The 24,060-nt window shown below is 40.8% G+C and overlaps 1 protein-coding gene across 2 annotated transcripts in view; it reads right to left on the reverse strand.

Annotated features, from left to right (window-relative positions):
* sorcs3a (sortilin related VPS10 domain containing receptor 3a) overlaps positions 1-24,060 on the reverse strand; it is an 850,680-nt gene that overhangs the window by 124,960 nt on the left and 701,660 nt on the right. For both annotated transcript variants that reach the window (XM_061977170.2, XM_061977173.2), the window contains exons 12-13: positions 20,770-20,846; positions 11,457-11,548 (exon numbers count right to left, since the gene is read on the reverse strand). In XM_061977170.2, the coding sequence (XP_061833154.2) occupies positions 11,457-11,548; positions 20,770-20,846 (169 nt within the window). The remainder of the gene's footprint in view (positions 1-11,456; positions 11,549-20,769; positions 20,847-24,060) is intronic.

The raw sequence follows: 24,060 nt of genomic DNA on the forward strand, positions 1-24,060 counted from the left end.
AGGAGACGCGTTCTCTGGAGTGATGAATCACGCTTTTCCATCTGGCAATCTAATGGAGGAGTCTGGGTTTGGAGGTTGCCAGGAGAACGCTACATTTCAGACCGCATTCCAACATGACGGTGCACCAGTGCACAAAGCAAGGTCCATAAAGACATGGATGACAGAGTCTGGTGTGGATGAACTTGACTGGCCTGCACAGAGTCCTGACCTGAACCCGATAGAACTTTGGACCCCACCCATGGATCTCGACTGCCTCCCTTGATCCCGGACACGGACCTCTTGACGCCTCTCTCTGCCCCACGGACCTCGCTTGGATCACGGACCCCTTTTGCCTATAGCCCCTTTGGATTTGTCTGCTTCTTTATCCAACAATTATGGTAATACTCAAGTTAATTATTCATACACATAGTCTTCCACCATACATCCCTTTTAGATCTAGTTCACACATGCCATTCCTTTGTCGTTTAATTAAATTATATTGTTCATTATTTATTATATTATATTGTTTATATATATAATAAATACATAGAGCAATATACCCCCTTGTGGTTCTGTGCCGTCACAACTCCCTCCTCCAACCTTAACAAAAACAACTGTTTTATTGTGAACGAGCAATCCCACTGTCAAAGCCAACCACAGTCGTTGAAGTGTAATTTTTCCTAATTAGCATCGAGGTGTTGTGTGGCAGAACGATCGCTGTGGATCGACCACTAACCGGCCAAAATAGTCGGAATCACCCACGTTATTATTCAGTTGTAAACAAATGGAACAAAGAACTTCTGTTATTTGTTCGAGGCCAAATTGTGGAGTCTTTTAGGAATGGTAGAAAGGATTTTTTTTCAACCTTGACATAGATGGCTTCCCTCACTCCTCTTTTGTACCATCCGTCCTCCATGAACAGGAGGTGCCACCGTGCAGTCTGCATGTATCTTGTGCGTGACTGGCATCCACCGGTCACATGTATCATTCCGTCATGTATCAAATAAAATTGGTTCGAGATCGGTAAGCATAACCAGAATTAATACATACATTAGGCGCACCAGGTTATAAGAGGCATTGTTGATTTTTTTGAAAATGAAAGGATTTGAAGTGTGCCTTATAGTCCGAAAAATACAGCAAATAAAACATGTTTGGATTTGTTTTAAGCGCTCCATTGTAAGCAGACACAATTTTACTCGCATCTATTACTAGTTAGAATGCATTAAAAAAATAAATGTGTGCTAGTCTCACATAAGGATTGTAAATGATAGAAAAATAATAAATAAATACATATAAAATATTCCGATATTTATCATTTGTTTGTTTTTATTTAATAAAGTGGAACCTTGATTGGCAAACTTTATTGGTTCTTGAACAGGGTTTGTAAATAAAAAGGTTTGTATATTGAAACAGATTTCCCCATAAGGATCTATGTAAATATGTACAATAGCTTTCAGCCCCAGAAAACGTCCACATTTTAGTAAGTTTGTACACTTTAAACACAATATAAAGGGCTATAGAATACTATTCTGCCCTCGCAATTTCCCCGCAGCTTGACAGATAAACAAGTCTGCTAACAAAGAGACGTGTTTTCTTTGTAGTAAAGCTTTGTTTTTTTGGGGGGGAGGGGTTATCATAGGACAGAGTAAAACTAGAAAAAAGCACATTATATTAGACACAAACTTCATATGTGCAACAATTTATAGACATAACATAGCAAGTAACACAAACTGGCATGCTAGCGAGCTAGCTTAATACTAACATGAAAAACATTATACATTGTCGTATGTATACAATCACATTACTGTTTAAACAACAACCATACAAATGTACACATCCAATTTACAGGCTGTAATCTGTGAAAAATGATAGCTTGTAGAACGGATCTTAGACTCGTCCGTAATAAGGGAAGTGAATAATGCGTGACGTCACAGAAATCGGAAATTATGTCTGTAAACCCCTGAAACATCCTTGCAAATAAAAACTAAATATGTTAAACATCGAAATACTCAAATAACAACAATATGGCTCTTATGGAGCCAGTGCACCCCCTGCACATCACTAGGATGTCACATTTACTCTGAAGAAAATCTAGTTATAAAAAGAAGAACAGTATCTGTGACGGGTCTTAAATACAATCTGTTGGTACCATCTTTGAACACTTTAACGTCAACCTATGTATCTTGTCCATCGCTACTACGGTGAGCCTTCACCTTCACTCTCATAGTCATCGATTCCTCTTGGCAACAGGATCCTTTAAGAGAACAACATAGCCCTTTTTCAAGTTCGGTCTTGTGAATTGCCACTTTCTACGACCTTGTGGTGTTGTGAGGTAGTCACCAACAATGCCAGAAGGTGTTGGCAAGACTGTGGACCTGTCTCCACTGCCGCCTGTAAAGGTCCATCCATCCATCCATTTTCTACCGCTTATTCCCTTCGGGATCGTGGGGGGTGCTGGAGCCTATCTCAGCTACAATCGGGCGGAAGGCGTGATACACCCTGGACAAGTCACCACCTCATCGCATGGCCAACACAGACAGACAGACAACATTCACACTCACATTCACACACTAGGGCCAATGTAGTGTTGCCAATCAACCTATCCCCAGGTGCATGTTTTTGGAAGTGGGAGGAAGCCGGAGTACCTGGAGGGAACCCACGCAGTCGGGGGGAGGACATGCAAACTCCACACAGAAAGATCCCGAGCCCGGGATTGAACCCAGGACTGCTCAGGACCTTTGTATTGTGAGGCAGACGCACTGACCCCTCTCCCACCGTCCTTATTCCAAAAATCCCATTGAGGAACAGTTTGGACACTGAACTTATGGTTGAAGAGCCTAGCCAGTGTAAGGATGAATAGGCAGTCTGGGTCACTTGACACAGGAACCAACGACCTTGTGTTCATGATTGTAATCCTCAATCTGAGTTGTGATGTTTGAGAAACAGATGTGACCAAAGGATGGACTTCTAGCCCTGTGTCAGAGTGTTGTACCTGGAATATATTGTGTGAGGGGATCACTGTGGACTTAAAGAGGAAGTCTGGTCTGGTTAACCAAGTGTTTAATGATAGTTTCTCCGCTGGAAGAGATCTGGACCCGTGGTCTGCAGAGTTACGCTCTGATGTCACATAGCTCCACTGAGTTGGTTGTGTTGCTCATCGGATATGTTGTACACGATTGTTCACAAAGACATAGAACCTCCTGAACTCATTGTATACACAGCAGAGGACCACTACACTGTCTGAGAGAAAACACATGATTTAAATGTCCATTTCATCCCTGATGGACTGTCGGGTTTGGGTGCAAGTTTGACCTCAGCATTGTTGTTGTGTTTCTCCACTTCCAAGTATTTCTTTAGTGTGCGGCACAGTGACTCAAAGCGATGGATAGCTAAAATGAGACTTTGGCGTGGAGGAAATGGAGTCATCCAGCTGTTTGTGTCGTCTCAGCAAAAGTTTTGTTTCATGATCTTTAGAAATGATTGGTCCTTGGTATAGCGAGCATTGTATCTCTCTCGCTCATTTGAAAGATGGTCTCAGCGATTTGACATGAGCTGCAAGTATCCCAGGGTTCATTACATGACTGGAACTGCTCTTTAACTTGAAACCTGTTCTGACAGGGTGGCAGGAGACCTGGACACCTATTCTCTTAGACAGTGGTCTTGTATGAGCCAACAGGATTTGGTTCCTCAGCTTCCCCCAAACAAATTTCCCCAACATTAACCCACCCAAGTGCAAGTTTCAGAGCGAATGGATCATTGACCGGGCCATTAAACTTGTTTGTGCGCCAGGTGTCTCTTTGGATTGACGTACACCAGACATATTTGAGTGCATGCTGAGAGTGCATGTATTGTTCTCCCCACTGTGGTCCTTCCTCTGGTCCTTGCCTTAGAGTGTAGTTGTATTTTGAGCCGGTACGTTTGGTTCTATCCATGGCGCTGGGCTTGAGTGCAGTGCTGCAATATGTTTGTCGCTGGCCCACTCGGAACATTTAACTTATTACACTAACTTGGTGAATGGATTTATCGCAACAGCGGAAACATGTTGTTCTCTTTTAGGTAGGCTTTGCGCTCCTTTAATGGCTTTTCACTAAAGCTCTACACTTCTTTAGTGGGTGTGGATTCATATGAATGGGACACTGTCTGTGAATGCAATGAATTAGTTAATTTTGTAGATGTTGGTCAGCAACAGGAGCTCTGGAACTGATTAAAACAAGTTAATTGGATTTGTTCCGTAATTGCTAACTGTGGGGACTGTAGTGCATATGGACATTGAATGTGCAACTTAAAGGCCTACTGAAACCCACTACTACCGACCACGCAGTCTGATAGTTTATATATCAATGATGAAATCTTAACATTGCAACACATGCCAATACGGCCGGGTTAGCTTACTAAAGTGCAAATTTAAATTTCGCGCGAGATATCCTGCTGAAAACGTCTCGGTATGACGACGTCTGCGCGTGACGTCACGGATTGTAGAGGACATTTTGGGACAGCAGGGTGGCCAGCTATTAAGTCGTCTGTTTTCATCGCAAAATTCCATAGTATTCTGGACATCTGTGTTGGTGAATCTTTTGCAATTTGTTCAATGAACAATGGAGACAGCAAAGAAGAAAGCTGTAGGTGGGAAGCGGTGTAGTGAAGTGAAGTGAATTACATTTATATAGCGCTTTTTCTCAAGTGACTCAAAGCACTTTACATAGTGAACCCAATATCTAAGTTACAGTTAAACAAGTGTGGGTGGCACTGGGAGCAGGTGGGTAAAGTGTCTTGCCCAAGGACACAACGGCAGTGACTAGGATGGCGTAAGCGGGGATCGAACCTGCAACCCTCAAGTTGCTGGCACGGCCGCTCTACCAACCGAGCTATACCACCCCTATACCGTGTATTGCGGCAGGTGTTGTGCCGGATAAAACACCCCCGCCGTAGAATGCACCCCCTGACTATTGTGCCAGATAACACAGCCGGTGTTTCATTGTTTATATTCCCGGAAGATGACAGTCAAGCTTTACCATTGGCCTGTGGAGAACAGGGACAACAGAGACTCTTACCAGGAGGACTTTGAGTTGGATGCGCAGACGCGGTACCGTGAGTATGCATGCAGCTGCGGCTCCCAAACATTTGATCGCTTGCCCGTACTTGCGTGCTGCTATGTGCATGTCACGTACGTAACTTTGGGGACTTTGGGGAAATATATGTGCTGTATGAACTTTGGGGAGGTGAACGGTACTTTGGGCTTTGGGATTGAGTGTGTTGTGCAGGTGTTTGAGTTGTATTGGCGGGTTATATGAACGGGAGGGGGGAGGTGTTTGTTATGCGGGATTAATTTGTGGCATATTAAATATTAGCCTGGTTGTGTTGTGGCTAATAGAGTCTTGTGTTTATTTACTGTTTTAGTCATTCCCAGCTGAATATCAGGTCCCACCCGCCTCTCACAGCATCTTTCCTATCTGAATCGCTCCCACTGCCCTCTAGTCCTTCACTCTCACTTTCCTCATCCACAAATATTTCATCCTCGCTCAAACTAATGGGGAAATTGTCACTTTCTCGGTCCGAATCGCTCTCGCTGCTGGTGGCCATGATTGTAAACAATGTGCAGATGTGAGGAGCTCCACAACCTGTGACGTCACGCGCATATCGTCTGCTACTTCCGGTACAGGCAAGGCTTTTTTTATCAGCGACCAAAAGTTGCAAACTTTATCGTCGATGTTCTCTACTAAATACTTTCAGCAAAAATATGGCAATATCGCGAAATGTTCAAGTATGACACATACAATGGACCTGCTATCCCCGTTTAAATAAGAAAATCACATTTCAGTAGGCCTTTAAAACTGGGGTAATTTCTCATTTTGGCGTCATCCTGTATAAAGCGACAGAAGAATGAAAATGGTGGCAAACTCACATTATGCTTTTGTTTAAATCTTGTCCCTCCTGACATCCACTTGTCTTGTAGATTTTATCAGTAGCTTGTCTATGACTGGGGCAATGCCACGTGAGGTGTCCAAATACACTACACATTTGGCTGCATCTACTTCAGATAGTAAGTCACCCAAGTCTGAGTTTGGTGGCTCTTTATTGGAGACCCTCGGGATCTGTTCAAGTCTGTCAAGTAGTGACCTTTCTATAGCCTCGAAGCCTTCCTCTAGTCTTACCCAGACTCTGTGCAAGCCCTCTGTTGGGTTGTTAAGATATTGAGTGGATGGGTTCGGCGTGTGTAGAAGACTCTTCCCCAAGCCACCGAGTCAGCAGATCTAGTTCTTCGAGGCTTTAAGTTGAACCCCTTTATGGTATTGTTAAATGCTGCTTTCCACACCCATTTGTCCTCAGCCTTGTCTGTGAATCTTGTCAAACCGTCTGGGACAAGTCCAATTTTGACCAGGAATCTAGCAAGGTTAGCAAAGTCATTGTTTTGGTGATTCGGGGAGGAAGCCTCTTTGGCTAAGAGTCTTCATGTTTTTGATTTTGTGTACGTGGGGAACACATGCTACCATTTAAAGCCACCTCTGCTACAGCCGCTTCAGACAAATTAGTTTCAGCAAGAGCAGCCTCTGCTTCCTTTTCTTCACTAAGGGCTTCAAATTTGGCATTTTGTTCAATTTCCGTATGTGCAAACTCGGCTCTGGCATGTGCAGCTTCTGCCTCCTCGGTAGCCTTGGCGATCTGCGAGTTGCAGGACCGTGTTGATGAGTGGGAGCAGACGGATCAGACCTCCGAATTGTCTGAAGACAGGAGCTGCACTGTGTGCCGTGAAGAGTAGCCTTTTTACTATTCTGCCCTCGCAATTTCCTCGCAGCGAGGCAGATAGACAACTCCTCCAATGATCAGACATGTTTTCTTCTGTAGTGAAGCTTTAATGTCGATTATCACAGGATAGAGTAAATCGAGTAAACATGCAAAATATTAGACCAGTGGTTCTTAACCTGGGTTCGATCGAACCCTAGGGGTTCGGTGAGTCGGCCTCAGGGGTTCGGCGGAGCCTCCGCCGCTGAGGTCAAGACACACCCAAATCATCATGTAAATAAAAACTTCTCCCTATCGGCGTATTATGGATACCCCCAAACAATTTTCCCTCTAATTTTCCATCTGATTTGCAGGTGTGTAATTTGTTGTGAGTTCATGCACTGTGTTTGTGTTGTTCTTTGAACAAGGTGATTTTCATGTACGGTTCATTTTGTGCACCAGTAAAAAAACATACATTTGTCTTGAATTTATTTTTCACTAAAGAAGGGTTCGGTGAAGGCGCATATGAAACTGGTGGGGTTCCGTACCTCCAACAAGGTTAAAGGGGGACATTATTACCAGACCTATGTAAGCGTCAATATATACCTTGATGTAGCAGAAAAAAGACCATATATTTTTTTAACCGATTTCCGAACTCTAAATGGGTGAATTTTGGCGAATGAAACGCCTTTCTATTATTCGCTCTCGGAGCGATGACGTCACAACGTGACGTCACATCGGGAAGCAATCCGCCAATTTCTCACTTTCGTCGGTGTGTTGTCGGAGGGTGTAACAACACGAACAGGGACGGATTCAAGTTGCACCAGTGGCCCAAAGATGCGATAGTGGCAAGAAATTGGACGAAATTTAATCAAAATACGAGGCTGTGGGGAAAGCCAACAAAATGGTCAGTCGTTTGTTCCGCACACTTTACCGACGAAAGCTATAATACGACAGAGATGGCAAGAATGTGTGGATATCCTGCGACACTCAAAGCAGATGCTGACATCAACTCCAAAACTGGACGGATCAGCTTTCAGGAAAAGAGAGCGGATGAGGGTATGTCTACAGAATATATTAATTGATTAAAACTTTATTCATTACTCGCAGTTTTACGTAAATCATTATACATAAACTGTGTTTACCAATAATTTAGCTTAAAAACATTTATTTTTTTCAATCATTCGAGTACTTTCGGGTAGTCTTGTGTAATGCAGTATTGTGTGTCTATTTAGGTATGGTTAACCTGAGTGCGGAAATCGTGGAAAAATATATGTTCTTAGCGCCCCTGAAATGGGCTGTCTGCACTCTCAAAGTGCATGTTGTTGCCAAATGTATTTCATATGCTGTAAACCTAGTTCATAGCTGTTAGTTTCCTTTAATGCCAAACAAACACATACCAATCGTTGGTTAGAAGGCGATCGCCGAATTCGTCCTCGCTTTCTCCCGTGCCGCTGGCTGTCGTGTCGTTTTCGTCGGTTTCGCTTGCATACGGTTCAAACCGATATGGCTCAATAGCTTCAGTTTCTTCTTCAATTTCGTTTTCGCTACCTGCCTCCACACTACAACCATCCGTTTCAAATCATGCGTAATCTGTTGAATCGCTTACGCCGCTGAAATCCGAGTCTAAATCCGAGCTAATGTCGCTATAGCTTGCTGTTCTTTCCGCCATGTTTGTTTGTATTGGAATCACTGTGTGACGTCACAGGAAAATGGACGGGTGTATATAACGATGGTTAAAATCAGGCACTTTGAAGCTTTTTTTAAGGGATATTGCGTGATGGGTGAAATTTTGAAAAAAACTTCGAAAAATAAAATAAGCCACTGGGAACTGATTTTTAATGGTTTTAACCCTTCTGAAATTGTGATAATGTTCCCCTTTAAGAACCACTGTATTAGACACATTACTAATACCATATTTTCCGGACCATAGGGCACACCAGTTTATAAGGTGCACTGCCAATGAATAAAAAAAATACACACATTGACCAAAAAAATAACTTATTACCCTTATTTTGCCAACATCTTCATTTGGATCAACAATTACGGAGAAATTGTGACTTTTGTGAGAAGTATGTCAACTGTGGTGGCTGCCTCTAATGTATTTGTAATCTCTTTCTTTTTTGTAACATGCTAAGTGAATAAGTGTACTTTTGTAGTTATTTTCCCATATTTCTGCACAATACCTCATATATGGTAACACTGGCGAGCAGCAGAGAATATGAAGTGATTTCTGGCCCAGAACATCCATCCATTCATTTAACACCGCTTATCCCTCTCGGGATTGTGGGGGTGCTGGAGCCTATCCCAGCTGCATTCTGGTGGAAGGCGGGGTACACCCTGGACAAGTTGCCATCTCATCGCAGGGCCAACACAGATAGACAGACAACATTCACACTCACATTCACACACTAGAGACCATTTAGTGTGGCCAATCATATTTTGCTTTATTCATTATTAACATATTTCCAGATACTTAATGTTGCATATTTTTTATGAGCATTTTTGTTCATTTTCTCATCTATTATTACACCCAAAATTTGGTTTATTTTACTCATTCAATGTCTGTCTATTTCGGGGGTCAGCAACCCGCATCTCGAGAGCTGCATGCGGCTCTTTAGCGCCGCCCTAGTGTGAAAATGGAAAAAAAAGAAGATTTTTTCTTTTTTTTTCTTTTAATATATTTTCTGTAGGCGAGCAAACATGACACAAACCTTCCTAATTCTTCGAAATCCCACGGTTTATGTTATACATGCATCACTGATGAGAGTATTTGGCAAGCACCGTTTTGTCCTACTAATTTCAGCGATCCTTCAACTCATCGTAGTTTGTTTACATGTACAACTTTCTCCAATGCTGCCACACAAAGACGTGTTTTATGCCACTCCTTCTTTGTCTCGTTTTGTCGACCAAACGTTTTATGCTGTGCGTAAATGCACAAAAGTGAGCTTTGTTGATTTTATTGATTTACTGGAGTGCTAATCAGACATATTTGGTCAATCCATGCTTGCAAGCTAATCAGTGCTAACATGCTATTTAGGCTGGTACATATTGCATCATTATGCCTCATTTGAGCTAATTTAATTTCCTTCACTTTTGTCCTCTGTATATTTTATTTATATTTGCACGTCTCATGACACATTATCTGTCTGTAACATTGGCTGCATTTCTCATAGTTGTTTGTGTGCCATGTTGTTCCAGACCACAGCAAACGTTACCCATCTTGCATAGATTGTAATAAATCCATTAGAAGAAGACAGCCTGCCGTTTCCTTTAACTTGGACACACACATCTAGACCTGTGGGACGGCGTGGCGCAGTGGAAGAATGGCCGTGCGCGACCCGAGGGTCCCTGGTTCAATCCCCACCTAGTACCAACCTCGTCATGTCCGTTGTGTCCTGAGCAAGACACTTCACCCTTGCTCCTGATGGGTGCTGGTTAGCGCCTTGCATGGCAGCTCCCGCCATCAGTGTGTGAATGTGTGTGTGAATGGGTGAATGTGGAAATAGTGTCAAAGCGCTTTGATTACCTTGAAAGTAGAAAAGGGCTATACAAGTTGACGGAGGCACATATTTACATATATCCATATTTAAGTGTTACTTCTTTATTCATAGTCTTATTAGAAAACAGCTAGTGTTTTTCCATTTGTTTTCTTTCTGGTTGTCCGCAAGTCCACTGTGAGTTACCTTGACTTTAGGAATGTGAGGAGGACAGATACTCATTTCCTTATCTGTTCCTGTGTCCAGCTGAGGAAGACAATGGGCTTGTGTTCGGGCTGGAGGGAGGGACAACGAGGATGGGAGCAAGAGAAACTTTATAGATGAGAAGTTTTCCGTATTTTATATTAGATCATTTTAGCTGCGCGAGTGAACGCTTGCTGTACTGGATTGGTGTCGTTTATTTTCAAAGCTTTGAAAATAAATTACAAAATACCCATTCTGTCTGGTGGTCAAATTGAACTCAGCTTATGTGTCATCAAAAGAACTTGGGAGTGACCAGCAACTTAAATTCCCTGGGAGGAACATCTGGTCCAAACGCAACAAAGTATAACCCATTTACCATTTATAGATGTCAGAAAACAACACTGTGGAGAGGGAGTGTGATCAGCGCGCTTGCAGGAGCCTCTGTCCATGGTGCTGAAAACAGAGCGCCATCAGACGGGGGCGTGGCATGTGCTGACGGCGAGACACAGCCGGCAGATGATTAGATTGCACAGGTGTTAATCTAATCATTTGTTGTCTTTAACAGTGAGCGGCCGGGTGCAGGAGGGAAGGAGGATACGGATGGGACTGAAAAGTCACATTCTAGTAAGAGAGAGAACCTTTGTTGATGGAAATCATTAAAACCTTGTTAAACCTGCAGGCTTGGTTCCGGTGCCGTGTCTGTCAGTGGAACCGCTCGGAAGCGACTTCCACAAACACATAGGACAATCTCAAAGTTGGTAGTAGTCATGGCACCCTGTAGTCACATGAGTGCCTTCTGACCAATCATTGAGGAGATCGTCTCAAACAGAGTTGACCATACTCTCTTTATACACCAGACTGGTTTGTACACCGAGACAAGGTTCGTCCACCAAAGCATGTTTAAATTTGGTCTGTGTTTCGTAAATTAAAATTAGTTTGTACAGTGAGGTTATCGTCAATCAAGGTTCCACTGGAGTCAGAAGCATATCCGTCCGCAGTTTAATTCACAAACAGTAGCAATGGGAATATGAAAAGTGATATAAAATTCAACCCAAAAAAGAAATATTCACTTACCATAAGTGTTTGGTTGGCACGGAGGGTTGTTTAACAGCAACGAGGGCTCCTCCTCTATCCAAAAACCAAACATTATGCTCCTCTTCAAAAATCTGAACAAGACAAACATTCTTAGAGTATTGCAAAAACATTCTTGAAAAAAACTGTTTAATATATACTAGAGATGTCCGATAATGGCTTTTTTGGCAATATCCGATATTTCAATATTGTCCAACTCTTAATTACCAATTCCGATATCAACCGATACCGATATATACAGTCGTGGAATTAACACATTATTATGCCTAATTTTGTTGTGATGCCCCGCCGGATGCATTAAATAATGTAACAAGGTTTTCCAAAATAAATCAACTCAAGTTATGGAAAAAAATGCAACTGCAACTGCCATATTTATTATTAAAGTCACAAAGTGCATTATTTTTTTTAACATGCCTCAAAACAGCAGCTTGGAATTTGGGACATGCTCTCCCTGAGAGAGCATGAGGAGGTTGAGGTGGGCAGGGTTGGGTTTGGGGGGGCGGGGTTTGTAGAGGGTAGCGGGGGGTGTATATTGTAGCGTCCCGGAAGAGTTAGTGCTGCAAGGGGTTCTGGGTATTTGTTCTGTTGTGTTTATGTTGTGGTACAGTGCGGATGTTCTTCCGAAATGTGTTTGTCATTCTTGTTTGGTGTGGGTTCACAGTGTGGCGCATATTTGTAACAGTGAAAATAATATTCTACATTTTTCTACAGTTGAATAAAATATTTAAACCTGGCATTACTCACCACCGACAAGGGCTGATAATAATAGGATTGTGCGTTATGGCCTACAATCCATATTACGAAATATATATATATATATATATATATATATATATATATATATATATATATATATATATATATATATATATATATATATATATAAATACTATATATATATACACATACACAGTACAGGCCAAGTTTGGACACAACTTCTCATTTCAATGTGTTTTTTTTTATTTTCAAGACTATTTACCTTGTAGATTGTCACTGAAGGCATCAAAACTATGACACCTGTGAAGTGAAAACCATTTCAGCTAACGACCTCTTGAAGCTCATGGAGAGAATGCCACGAGTGTGCAAAAAGGTATTCAGAGCAAAGGGTGGCTATTTTGAAGAAACTACAATATAAAACATGTTTTCGGTTATTTCATCTTTTTTGTTAAGTACATAACTCCTCATGTGGTCATTTATAGTTTTGATATTTTCAGTGACAATCTACAATGTAAATAGTCATGAAGATAAAGAAAACACATTGAATAAGAAGGTGTAGTATTACAACCTATTACTATATATATGTATATATATATATATATATATATATATATATATATAAATCACAACATATGTTGTGATTTATATAATTATAATAATGATACATTTGTTATAGGTTACAAAATACATTTTGTAACTATTGTTAACCTGCCATTTTTGTTGTGGTCAAAAGTTTACATACACTTGTAAAGAACATAATGTTATGGTTGTCTTGATTTTGCAATCATTTCTACAACTCTTATTTTTTTGTGATAGAGTGATTGGAGCACATACTTGTTGGTCCCAAAAACATTCATGAAGTTTGGTTCTTTTATAAATGTATTATTGGTCTACTGAAAATGTGACCAAATCTGCTGGGTCTAAATTATAAATACAGCAATGCTAATATTTGGTTACATGTCCTTTGGCAAGTTTCACTGCAATAAGGCGCTTTTGGTAGCCATCCACATCCGACATCACATGGACAAAGATAAGACCTTCTGGAGAAAAGTTCTGTGGTCAGATGAAACAAAAATTGAGCTGTTTGGCCACAATACCCAGCAATATGTTTGGAGGAAAAAAGGTGAGGTCTTTAATCCCAGGAACACTATTCCTCCCGTCAAGCATGGTGGTGGTAGTATTATGCTCTGGGCCTGTTTTGCTGCCAATGGAACTGGTGCTTTACAGAGAGTAAATGGGACAATGTAAAAGGAGGATTACCTCTAAATTCTTCAGGACAACCTAAAATCATCAGCATGGAGGTTGGGTCTTGGGCACAGTTGGGTGTTCCAACAGGACAATGACCCCCAAACACACGTCAAAAGTGGTAAAGGAATGGCTAAATCAGGCTAGAATTAAGGTTTTAGAATGGCCTTCCCAAAGTCCTGACTTAAACGTGTGGACAATGCTGAAGAAACAAGTCAATGTCAGAAAACCAACAAATTTAGCTGAACTGCACCAATTTTGTCAAGAGGAGTGGTCAAAAATTCAACCAGAAGCTTGTGGATGGCTACCAAAAGTGAAACTTGCCAAGGGACATGTAAGCAAATATTAACATTGCTGTATGTATACTTTTGACCCAGCAGATTTTCTCACATTTTCAGTAGACCCATAATAAATTCATAAAAGGACCAAACTTCATGAATGTTTTTTTTTTTGTACCAACAAGTATGTGCTCCAATCACTCTATCACAAAAAAATAAGAGTTGTAGAAATTATTGGAAACTCAAGACAGCCATGACATTATGTTCTTTACAAGTGTATGTCAACTTTTGACCACGACTGTATTGTGTATGTTTTTTAAATAAAAAGCTATTTGGCTGCGGTTTGCGAAGAGTCGTAGTTGTATTATTCTCTCTGGAGATGCTTTAATAAAGTACCAATACAGTACAGTACAGTAACGTGGTTCCAGCTATACTTCTGTTGAAGTACACTAAGCACTAGAAATGTCCGATAATGGCTTTTTTGCTTTTTTTCGATATTGTCCAACTCTTAATTACCGATTCCGATATCAACCGATACCGATATATACAGTCGTAGAATTAACACATTATTATGCCTAATTTTGTTGTGATGCCCCGCTTGATGCATTAAACAATGTAGCAAGTTTTTCCAAAATAAATCAACTCAAATTATGGAAAAAAAATGCCAACATGGCACTGCCATATTTATTATTGAAGTCACAAAGTGCACTATTTTTTTTTAACATGCCTCAAAACAGCAGCTTGGAATTTGGGACATGCTCACCCTGAGAGAGCATGAGAATGTTGAGGTGGGCGGGGTTGGGTTTGGGGGGGGGGGGGGGGGCGGGGTTTGAAGGGGGCAGCGGGGGGTTTATATTGTAGCGTCCCGGAAGAGTTAGTGCTGCAAGGGTTTCTGGGTATTTGTTCTGTTGCGTTTATGTTGTGTTACGGTGCGGATGTTCTCCCGAAATGTGTTTGTCATTCTTGTTTGGTGTGGGTTCACAGTGTGGCGCATATTTGTAACAGTGTTAAAGTTCTTTATACGGCCACCCTCAGTGTGACCTGTATGGCGTAGATATTATGCGATTGGGCCGGCATGCAAAGGCAGTGCCTTTAAGGTTTATTGGCGCTCTGTACTTCTCCCTACGTCCGTCAAAGTCATACATTTTACTTTTTGAAACCGATACTGATAATTTCCGATATTACATTTTAAAGCATTTATCGGCTGATAATATCGGACTTCTCTACAAAGCACTTTTTCTACATTACGTTATAGCCATCTTAGCCGTTAGCATAGCTTCTTGTCTCCTGCTCTCTCTGGCTTGGGTCAGGTATTGCACGTTTAATTTTTGTTTTTCTTGTCCTGTAGGGATATTTGTATGCAAGCAGTTTATTTGCCGCCATTCAGGCCAAACTTAGACACTTATAGGATAGGTTTTGCACCGAGTATGGACACACTTAAGCTGTGCGAGCTAGAAACCCCTGTAGGGGTTTCTTGACTGGATCAGGACACTGCTGGATTAAAGTCCTGGAGTCAGATCACGAAACCCCTACTTATTACGATTAGTAAGACCATCCATCCATCCATCCATCCATCTTCTTCCGCTTATCCGAGGTCGGGTCGCGGGGGCAGCAGCCTAAGCAGGGAAGCCCAGACTTCCCTCTCCCCAGCCACTTCGTCCAGCTCCTCCCGGGGGATCCCGAGGCGTTCCCAGGCCAGCCGGGAGACATAGTCTTCCCAACGTGTCCTGGGTCTTCCTCGTGGCCTCCTACCGGTCGGACATGCCCTAAACACCTCCTTAGGGAGGCGCTCGGGTGGCATCCTGACCAGATGCCCGAACCACCTCATCTGGCTCCTCTCGATGCGGAGGAGCAGCGGCTTTACTTTGAGCTCCCCCCGGATGACAGAGCTTCTCACCCTATCTCTAAGGGAGAGCCCCGCCACCCGGCGGAGGAAACTCATTTCGGCCGCTTGTACCCGTGATCTTGTCCTTTCGGTCATAACCCAAAGCTCATGACCATAGGTGAGGATGGGAACGTAGATCGACCGGTAAATTGAGAGCTTTGCCTTCCGGCTCAGCTCCTTCTTCACCACAACGGATCGATACAGCGTCCGCATTACTGAAGACGCCGCACCGATCCGCCTGTCGATCTCACGATCCACTCTTCCCTCACTCGTGAACAAGACTCCGAGGTACTTGAACTCCTCCACTTGGGGCAAGATCTCCTCCCCAACCCGTAGATGGCACTCCACCCTTTTCCGGGCGAGAACCATGGACTCGGACTTGGAGGTGCTGATTCTCATCCCAGTCGCTTCACACTCAGCTGCGAACCGATCCAGTGAGAGCTGAAGATCCTGGCCAGATGAAGCCATCAGGACCAAATCATCTGCAAAAAGCAGAGACCTAATCCTGCAGCCACCAAACCGGATCCCCTCAACGCCTTGACTGCGCCTAGAAATTCTGTCCATAAAAGTTATGAACAGAATCGGTGACAAAGGGCAGCCTTGGCGGAGTCCAACCCTCACCGGAAACGTGTCCGACTTACTGCCGGCAATGCGAACCAAGCTCTGACACTGATCATACAGGGAGCGGACCGCCACAATCAGACAGTCCGAAACCCCATACTCTCTGAGCACTCCCCACAGGACTAGTACGACCAATTATCGATAAATATTTTGCCCCCATACCCCCTTTTACATATACACTCGAGCACAACCTGTCAGTTATGTATAGTGTTGGGAGTGTCTGACTGTTTATGTGACCCTGAACGCCTCAGTGGCTCAGTGTGTGTGTTGGTGCCAGGGAGAGAGGATGGTTGAGTGTGTCGAAAAAAATGTTTTTGTTGCTTGACATGTCGTTTGTCAAAACGTCCAGGTTCTATCCGGCCCGCGGGATGAGTTTGCTAAGTCTAAAAATGAGCCGAAATAGTTGAATGAAAGAAACTGCTGTTCTAAATGTGTCCACTAGATGTCGCAATAGCAATTCTTTGTATTTTTGTAGATTATGCTACATATGTAACAAAAAAAATGAGCAAACTACATAAATAACATCCTGTAATTTGATATTATTTTCTTATTTTAATGGATTTATAATTAACACCAATTAATTAATTGTTTCAGAAAGTATAAATAACGACAAATAAAGATAGAATTCTATTAACCGCGACATGTACAGTCGTGGTCAAAAGTTTACTTGTAAAGAACATAATGTCATGGCTGTCTTGAGTTTCCAATAATTTCTACAATTATTTGTATGTGATAGAGTGATTGGAGCACATACTTGTTGGTCACAAAAAAAAAACATTCATGAAGTTTGGTTCTTTTATGAATTTATTATGGGTCTACTAAAAATGTGAGCAAATCTGCTAGGTCAAAAGTATACATACAACAATGTTAATATTTGCTTACATGTCCCTTGGCAAGTTTCACTTTTGGTAGCCATCCACAAGCTTCTGGTTGAATTCTTGACCACTCCTCTTGACAAAATTGGTGCAGTTCAGTTAAATTTGTTGGTTTTCTGACATGGACTTGTTTCTTCAGCATTGTCCACACATTTAAGTCAGGACTTTGGGAAGGCCATTCTAAAACCTTCATTCTAGCCTGATTTCGCCATTCCTTTACCACTTTTGATGTGTGTTTGGGGTCATTGGTCTGTTGGAACACCCAACTGTGCCCAAGACCTAACCTCCGGGCTGATGGTTTTAGGTTGTCCTGAAGAATTTAGAGGTAATCCTCTGTGGAGGGAGATGTGGCCACCGCCTCTGTCCATGGTCCTGAGGACAGAGCACCATCAGACGGGGGCGTAGCAGTGCTGACGGCGAGACACAGCTGGCAGGTGATTAGATTTCACAGGTGGTGCTTGTTAATCTAATTATCTCTTGTCTTTAATAGTAAGCAGGAAGAGAGAGAGGATACGGACGTGACTGAAAGATCACGTTCTACTGGATAAAAACACTTTTGTTGAAGCATTATTATTAAAACCTTATTAAAACCTGCATGCTTGGCTCCTGTGCTAGGAAGCGACTTCCACAGAGACATAGCAAGACTCAATGGGACTCGGTCCTCCACTTAGTGCTAACAAGACTGTCTGGGCAATAATTAGTGGAGATGAACTATGTTGATTCGCTTTATCTTCGACATGACATTGGTTAGCCATTGATTTGAGCAATGTGGTAAATGACAATGCAGGACATGCAATGCTAACAATACAGAATGCCAAACAACAGGTTGTAGGTTGTAGTTGCGAGAGGATACGGACGTGGCTGAAAAGTCGCGTCCTGCTGGAGAGAGGACTTTGTTAAAACATATGATCATTAAAACCTTGTTAAAACCTGCACGCTGGGCTCCTGTGCCGTGTCTGACAGTGGGACTGCGAGGAAGCAACTTCCACATCCTCCGTTTTTCATTGTCCCATTTACTTTCTGCAAAGCACCAGTTCCATTGGCAGCAAAACAGGCCCAGAGCATAATACTGCCACCACCATGCTTGACGGTAGATATGGTGTTCCTGGGATTTAAGGCCTCACCTGTTCTCCTCCAAAAATATTGCTGGATATTGTGGCCAAACAGCTAAATTTTTGATTCATCTGACCACAGAACTGTCCTCCAGAAGGTCTTATCTTTGTCCATGTGATTTGACCCAGCAGATTTGGTCACATGTTCAGTAGATCTACAATAAATTAATAAAATAACTAAACTTCATGAATGTTTTTTGGTGACAAACAAGTATGTGCTCCAATCACTCTATCACAAAAAAAGAAGAGTTGTAGAAATTATTGGAAACTCAATACAGCCATGACATTATGTATATAAACTTTCAATCTTGATAGATTGAAACTTAACACCAATGAGTTAACTGATGAATATTCTCACATAATTTATTCAGAAAGTATAAATAACAACAAATAAAGATAGAATACTATTAACCGCAACATGTAAATGTAAAAAAAAACAACAACATTATGATTTGTACATTTTCAGAATATGCTTGTTCTATTTTTAAACAAAGAAAACAATCTGAAGTTGTCTTAATTTTTAAGTTATCGCGCCGTGATTTTACCAGTCCGGCCCACTCAGGAGTAGATTTTTCTCCATGTGGCCCCGATCTAAAATTATTTTGACACCCCTCGTCTGGGTGCTATGGTTCTCTTTATGTAATTTCGCTGTAATGGAAAATCATTTTGAACATTTGCTAATCGATATTGATTGTCACAATGCATTGGCATCTTAACCCTGTAACACCCCTTGCTGTAAATTTACAACTTTACCTTTAACCATCCTAAAAAACAATCTGTTATATTTTATTTATTGTTTTTACCACATTTACATAGTCATTGGGTCCTATTGTTCAGTCTCACAAGGCTATTGGATCGTACATTTGTTTATAAGTCACGCCTTCTGGCCATGAACTCACACAACCTCTTAAGGTTTCCTTCAAACAATATCTATTTGTTTCATTGGACTGGATTCATCCGATTCAAGTAAGTAAAATGTTTTTTTATATATTTTTTGGTTGTTATTATAATGTCTAGAGCAGGGGTGCTCACACTTTTTCTGCAGGCGAGCTACTTTTCAATTGATCAAGTCGTGGGGATCTACCTCATTCATATATATCATTTTTATTTACTTATTTATGAAATATATATTTTTGTTAACAAGTTAAAGGTGTTTAATGATAATGCAAGCATGTTTAACACATATAGTTAATATTGTTAAAAAATTAAAGGTGTTTAATGATAATACAAGCATGTTTAATACATATAGTTAATATTGTTAACAAGTTTAAGGTGTTTAATGATAATACAAGCATGTTTAACACATAGTTAATATTGTTAAAAAATTAAAGGTGTTTAATGATAATACAAGAATGTTTAATACATATAGTTAATATTGTTAACAAGTTAAAGGTGTTTAATGATAATGCAAGCATGTTTAACACATATAGTTAATATTATTAAAAAATTAAAGGTGTTTAATGATAATACAAGCATGTTTAATACATATAGTTAATATTGTTAACAACTTAAAGGTGTTTAAAGATAATACAAGCATGTTTAACACATATAGTTAATATTGTTAATAAGTTAAAGGTGTTTAAAGATAATACAAGCATGTTTAACACATATAGATTCCTTTCTTTCATGAAGACAAGAATATAAGTTGGTGTATTACCTGATTGTGATGACTTGCATTGATTGGAATCAGACAGTGGTGCTGATAACGTCCGCATTTTCGAATGGAGGAGAAAAAAAGTCCTCCTTTCTGTCCAATACCACATGAAAGTGGTTGGTTTTTGGCATCTTATTTGTCCAGCTTCCGTACTCCTTTGTATACACTTTACAAGCAATATATTGTCGGCAAACTCCGTAGCTTGCTAGCTTGTGCACGCCAGCTTTCTGAAAATCTTATTTTATTAGCGCAACTGTGCAGTCGGTCTTTGAAGTTTTGACGACAGGTACGGCGCCAGAGTCTGTTGAAATAAAGTGTTTCTCGCCTTCCAGTCGGTAATTTTAATGAGCTGGCAGCAGCCAGCGTCATCTCAGAAGACCCTCGGGTGCCGTGAATGTCAATCAAGTGACGAAAGTGACGTCATAGTGAAGATTTATGATCGCTCATTTTTAGGACTATTTTTTTAATGCCTGGCTGGTGATCGACTGACACACCCTCCGCGATCGACCGGTAGCTCGCGATCGACGTAATGAGCACCCCTGGTCTAGAGCATGTACATATGTAGTTGTTGTGGAACAGATGCATCAAATTTCATTTAGAGCTTGTTATATAATTGTTGCAATTATACAACACTGGGTAAATGTGGTAGTCAAATAGCTGGCTTGTTGCAGTGGGCTCAAAAAGGTTGTATTCCCTCCACTAAATCACTGCCTGAAGTATTTTCTCTATACATGGATAGTATACATTCTACCATTGTGTTGTGTTCTGGTCAAATTTGACTGATTTAAAAGTTGTATCTCTAAAAAATGTAGTTAATTGATCAGCCTGACCTAAAATTCCATGACTTTGTCCACAAAGAGGATATCAACAGACAATTCACAATTGCTTCAATATGATGTCATTCTCACCTGTCTCCAGGTATTCCCCGCATCCGATGACATGTACATGCCCACGTTGTTGTAGGACAATTCAGCTCCGATGTTCCCTGCAGTCGGACAAAACATATTACAAAACAAAATAGCTATTTTATATAAACCAGTAATTCTCGCATTTCATGATGACATTTTTTTTATTTTAATTGTTAAGGGAAGAGTATTGAAGATTCATTGAAATCCTGAGTCAATATATAACATTTAATAAAATAATAATTAAAAAAAACGGTTCTCTTTCCGGTATAGCAATATTTTCTTCATCTTGGCTGAAGTCCTTGAAGTTTCTCAAGTTATGCCATGCCAAGTTTAACCATTTGGCCTCCATACTGAAAATTCAAAGGACTTTGGGTCTATTTTTATGTTATTGAATTTTATAACCAGGCTAAAACCATGCAATGTAAACAAGTATGTATACATTTAAAGAAAAAAGCAGCTTTCATCTTAACTTTAGTGTTGTAGGTGACAAATGGTACTGTGATATTTTTAGTAAATTTACAATCAAATGTTTAATTGTTTAATTTTCTTGTTATTTTTAAGCATGTTCTGCAGGCCAATTAAAAGGAGATGCAGGTCTTAAATGGTGGCTTTGGACACCTCTAGTAAGGACTTTTTAAGAGCCGTGTGTTGCTCAGGGCAGTTTGACAATGAAGAAGCAGTTCTGCAAAGCCAAGGCCCACATATGTATCTTACATTTTATCATAGTATCATACTTAGGTCAATAGGCAAAACTGATTGGAAAAGTAGTTCCAGATGTCACAGACAACCCTGTAAGATCATACCAAAACATCCGATGCGTTGCTTGATAGTGTTGTATATTTCTTGGTCGTGTTGGTATTTGGTTGGTCGCCAACGAGGAATCGTCAAACAAAAAGCTCTATTTGTTTCCAGACTGGAACTACAGCTTCCAGGAGAACGAGTATGTGCCTGATTACTCTTCTGATGTCCTCTCGGACCACTGTGACTAAATACCCCTTACACGAAGACCCCCACTCTTCGTTACTCTAGCCTTGGAGCCGGACAGTCAATCTTTCCCTATTATTCCTCTGATCAGTTTAAGTCGGGTGACGGCCAATCCCTATTCTCTACTCCTACCTGTGGGGGCTTCCTACCAGATGTTGCTAATGTCTTTACACTTCCTCTGTCAGAATTATTGTATCTAAGTTATCACAAAACTTTGTGTTGCCATGAGTTCCCGGCGAGAAGACACAAGCTGTCTTCGATCGTACCAAGAAGAAGACTTGTAAAACTCCACTGTGTAGGATGGGAAGCAACATGAAGGTGTTCTGTTTCTTTGATGTTTTGTAATCAACAAATATATTGTCTTGACCCTAGATCTACAAAGCAAAGAGGAAGCAGGACCTGACTCCCCTCCAGGGACCTCTTCTTTGAACTGTTTTACGACCTTTTCTGTGAACTGTTTACGACCTTTTCTTTGAACCGACCTTTTCTTTGACTATTCTGTAACCAAAGGCGATGGCTGTTTACGACCCCGTCCCTTTAGAAACAGCTGTTGCCATGTAATCAGGGAAAGTCCAAATAAAAGAGGAGGCGTACAATATTTCGTCAGAGTGTGGTGAGACTACAAAGAGTACAGTCCAGACGTCTCTCCTCAATTGAGCCAAATTTAATTATGTCTCTGTTTAATTCCTTGCTTCTTGTCTTGTATAATAGATGTCATCAGTGTTTGAACCTGACATCCTCCTAAAATCCAAACCTGCATCCCTTCAGGATTCCAGTTGTCATGGGGGCAAGAGCCACCACTCTCTATAGAGCTTGTGAGGGACATCTGCACCTGAAGCTATCTAAGGGCATATTTCCTTAGTAGAATAATCCTCTAAAGCAGTGGTCCCCAACCTTCTTTGCACCACGGACCGGTTTAATGTAGGCATTATTTTCAGGGACCGGCTTTCCACTTGTGCCAGATAAATACAGCAAGAATAAGTGCATAAAAATACAACTCATTATAACGTTGAATTAGTGTTTCTGTGCAATGGGATGCAGATGGAAATCAGCCTTTGGCTACAATATGTCACTTTTATATTTGATATGTTCATTAATGTACATTGTATCATGTCACAAAAATATAACACGTATAACAAATGGTAACTTCCTATGAGGGGTTTTATTGTACATCTATAAACAAGCTCATTGGTGTGTCGAGTGCACAGGTGTCAAACTCAAGGCCCGCCGGCCAGATCTGGCCCTCCACGTCATTTTTTATGGCCCACATAATTCTGGAAATAATGTGTCAATAAAATACCTTATATTTTCTTTCTCTACTTTCTTATTTTCTTACTAAAGTTTTTTTTTTTTTTTTCAAGTTGGACAGGGGAAAAAAAATAGTGTCCAATATTGCAAGAAATATATTATCTAACTTTGTTGGTCAAAATCCAAATAAATACTTAAATATCTGCTTAACTTATGATTTCGAAGTAAGTTATCCATCAAATTGTACACTATAAAAATGACCAATAGATTTTACTGTAAAATGTAGGGAGTTTATTTTACAGCACATGACTGTAAGTTAGAAAAAAAAAAAACCAATGTTTGTTTTTTTTACAGAAAAATTCTGTCGACTGAGCTGTCAGTTTTTTGTTTTTCTACTGTAAAATCCACGGTTGATGATTTTATGGTACCACATTTTATTATGCTAAAAAACTGGCATCTGAGTTGCCAGAATAAAATTAAACAGCGGTACTGTATTTCTATTTACAGTAATATGTTGTAAAAATAATAATAATACAAACAAACAAACATATTTTACAGTACAATATTTTACTGGCAAATAAGCTGCCAGTTTTTTTCTGTAAAAAACAGCGGCAAAATCTGCAGATTTTTTTTACTCTTTACGTAAAAAATGTTTTTAAATATTTTAAAAATATTTTAATTAATAGGAAAATGTTTTAATTATTTACTGTTACAAGCGGCTTTCTAATGGCAGCCATGACTGCGGTGTGGCCCTCAATGAAAACCAGTTTGACACCCCTGGTCTGGTGGGACAGGCCAAAGTTAAGTCGGAGAAAATGCAGTCCTTTATAAATTAAATGTGTCACAGACCAGTACCGGTCCCCGGACCGGTGATTGGGGACCATTGCTCTAAAGGATTCTGTGACCAAATACAAATATATGCTAGTTCACAATCATGTAAGACAATGGCACACCTGGAGTCGAACTTTTGCTTGCATGCAGAACGGCCCCTGGCCTATGGACACTACATGAACACACCCAAGACAATAGGCATATACACACAAAGCCCCCCTCTAACAC

The sequence above is a fragment of the Nerophis lumbriciformis genome, linkage group LG16 (genome assembly GCF_033978685.3).
Source record: "Nerophis lumbriciformis linkage group LG16, RoL_Nlum_v2.1, whole genome shotgun sequence".
NCBI classification, from domain to species: Eukaryota; Metazoa; Chordata; class Actinopteri; order Syngnathiformes; family Syngnathidae; genus Nerophis; species Nerophis lumbriciformis.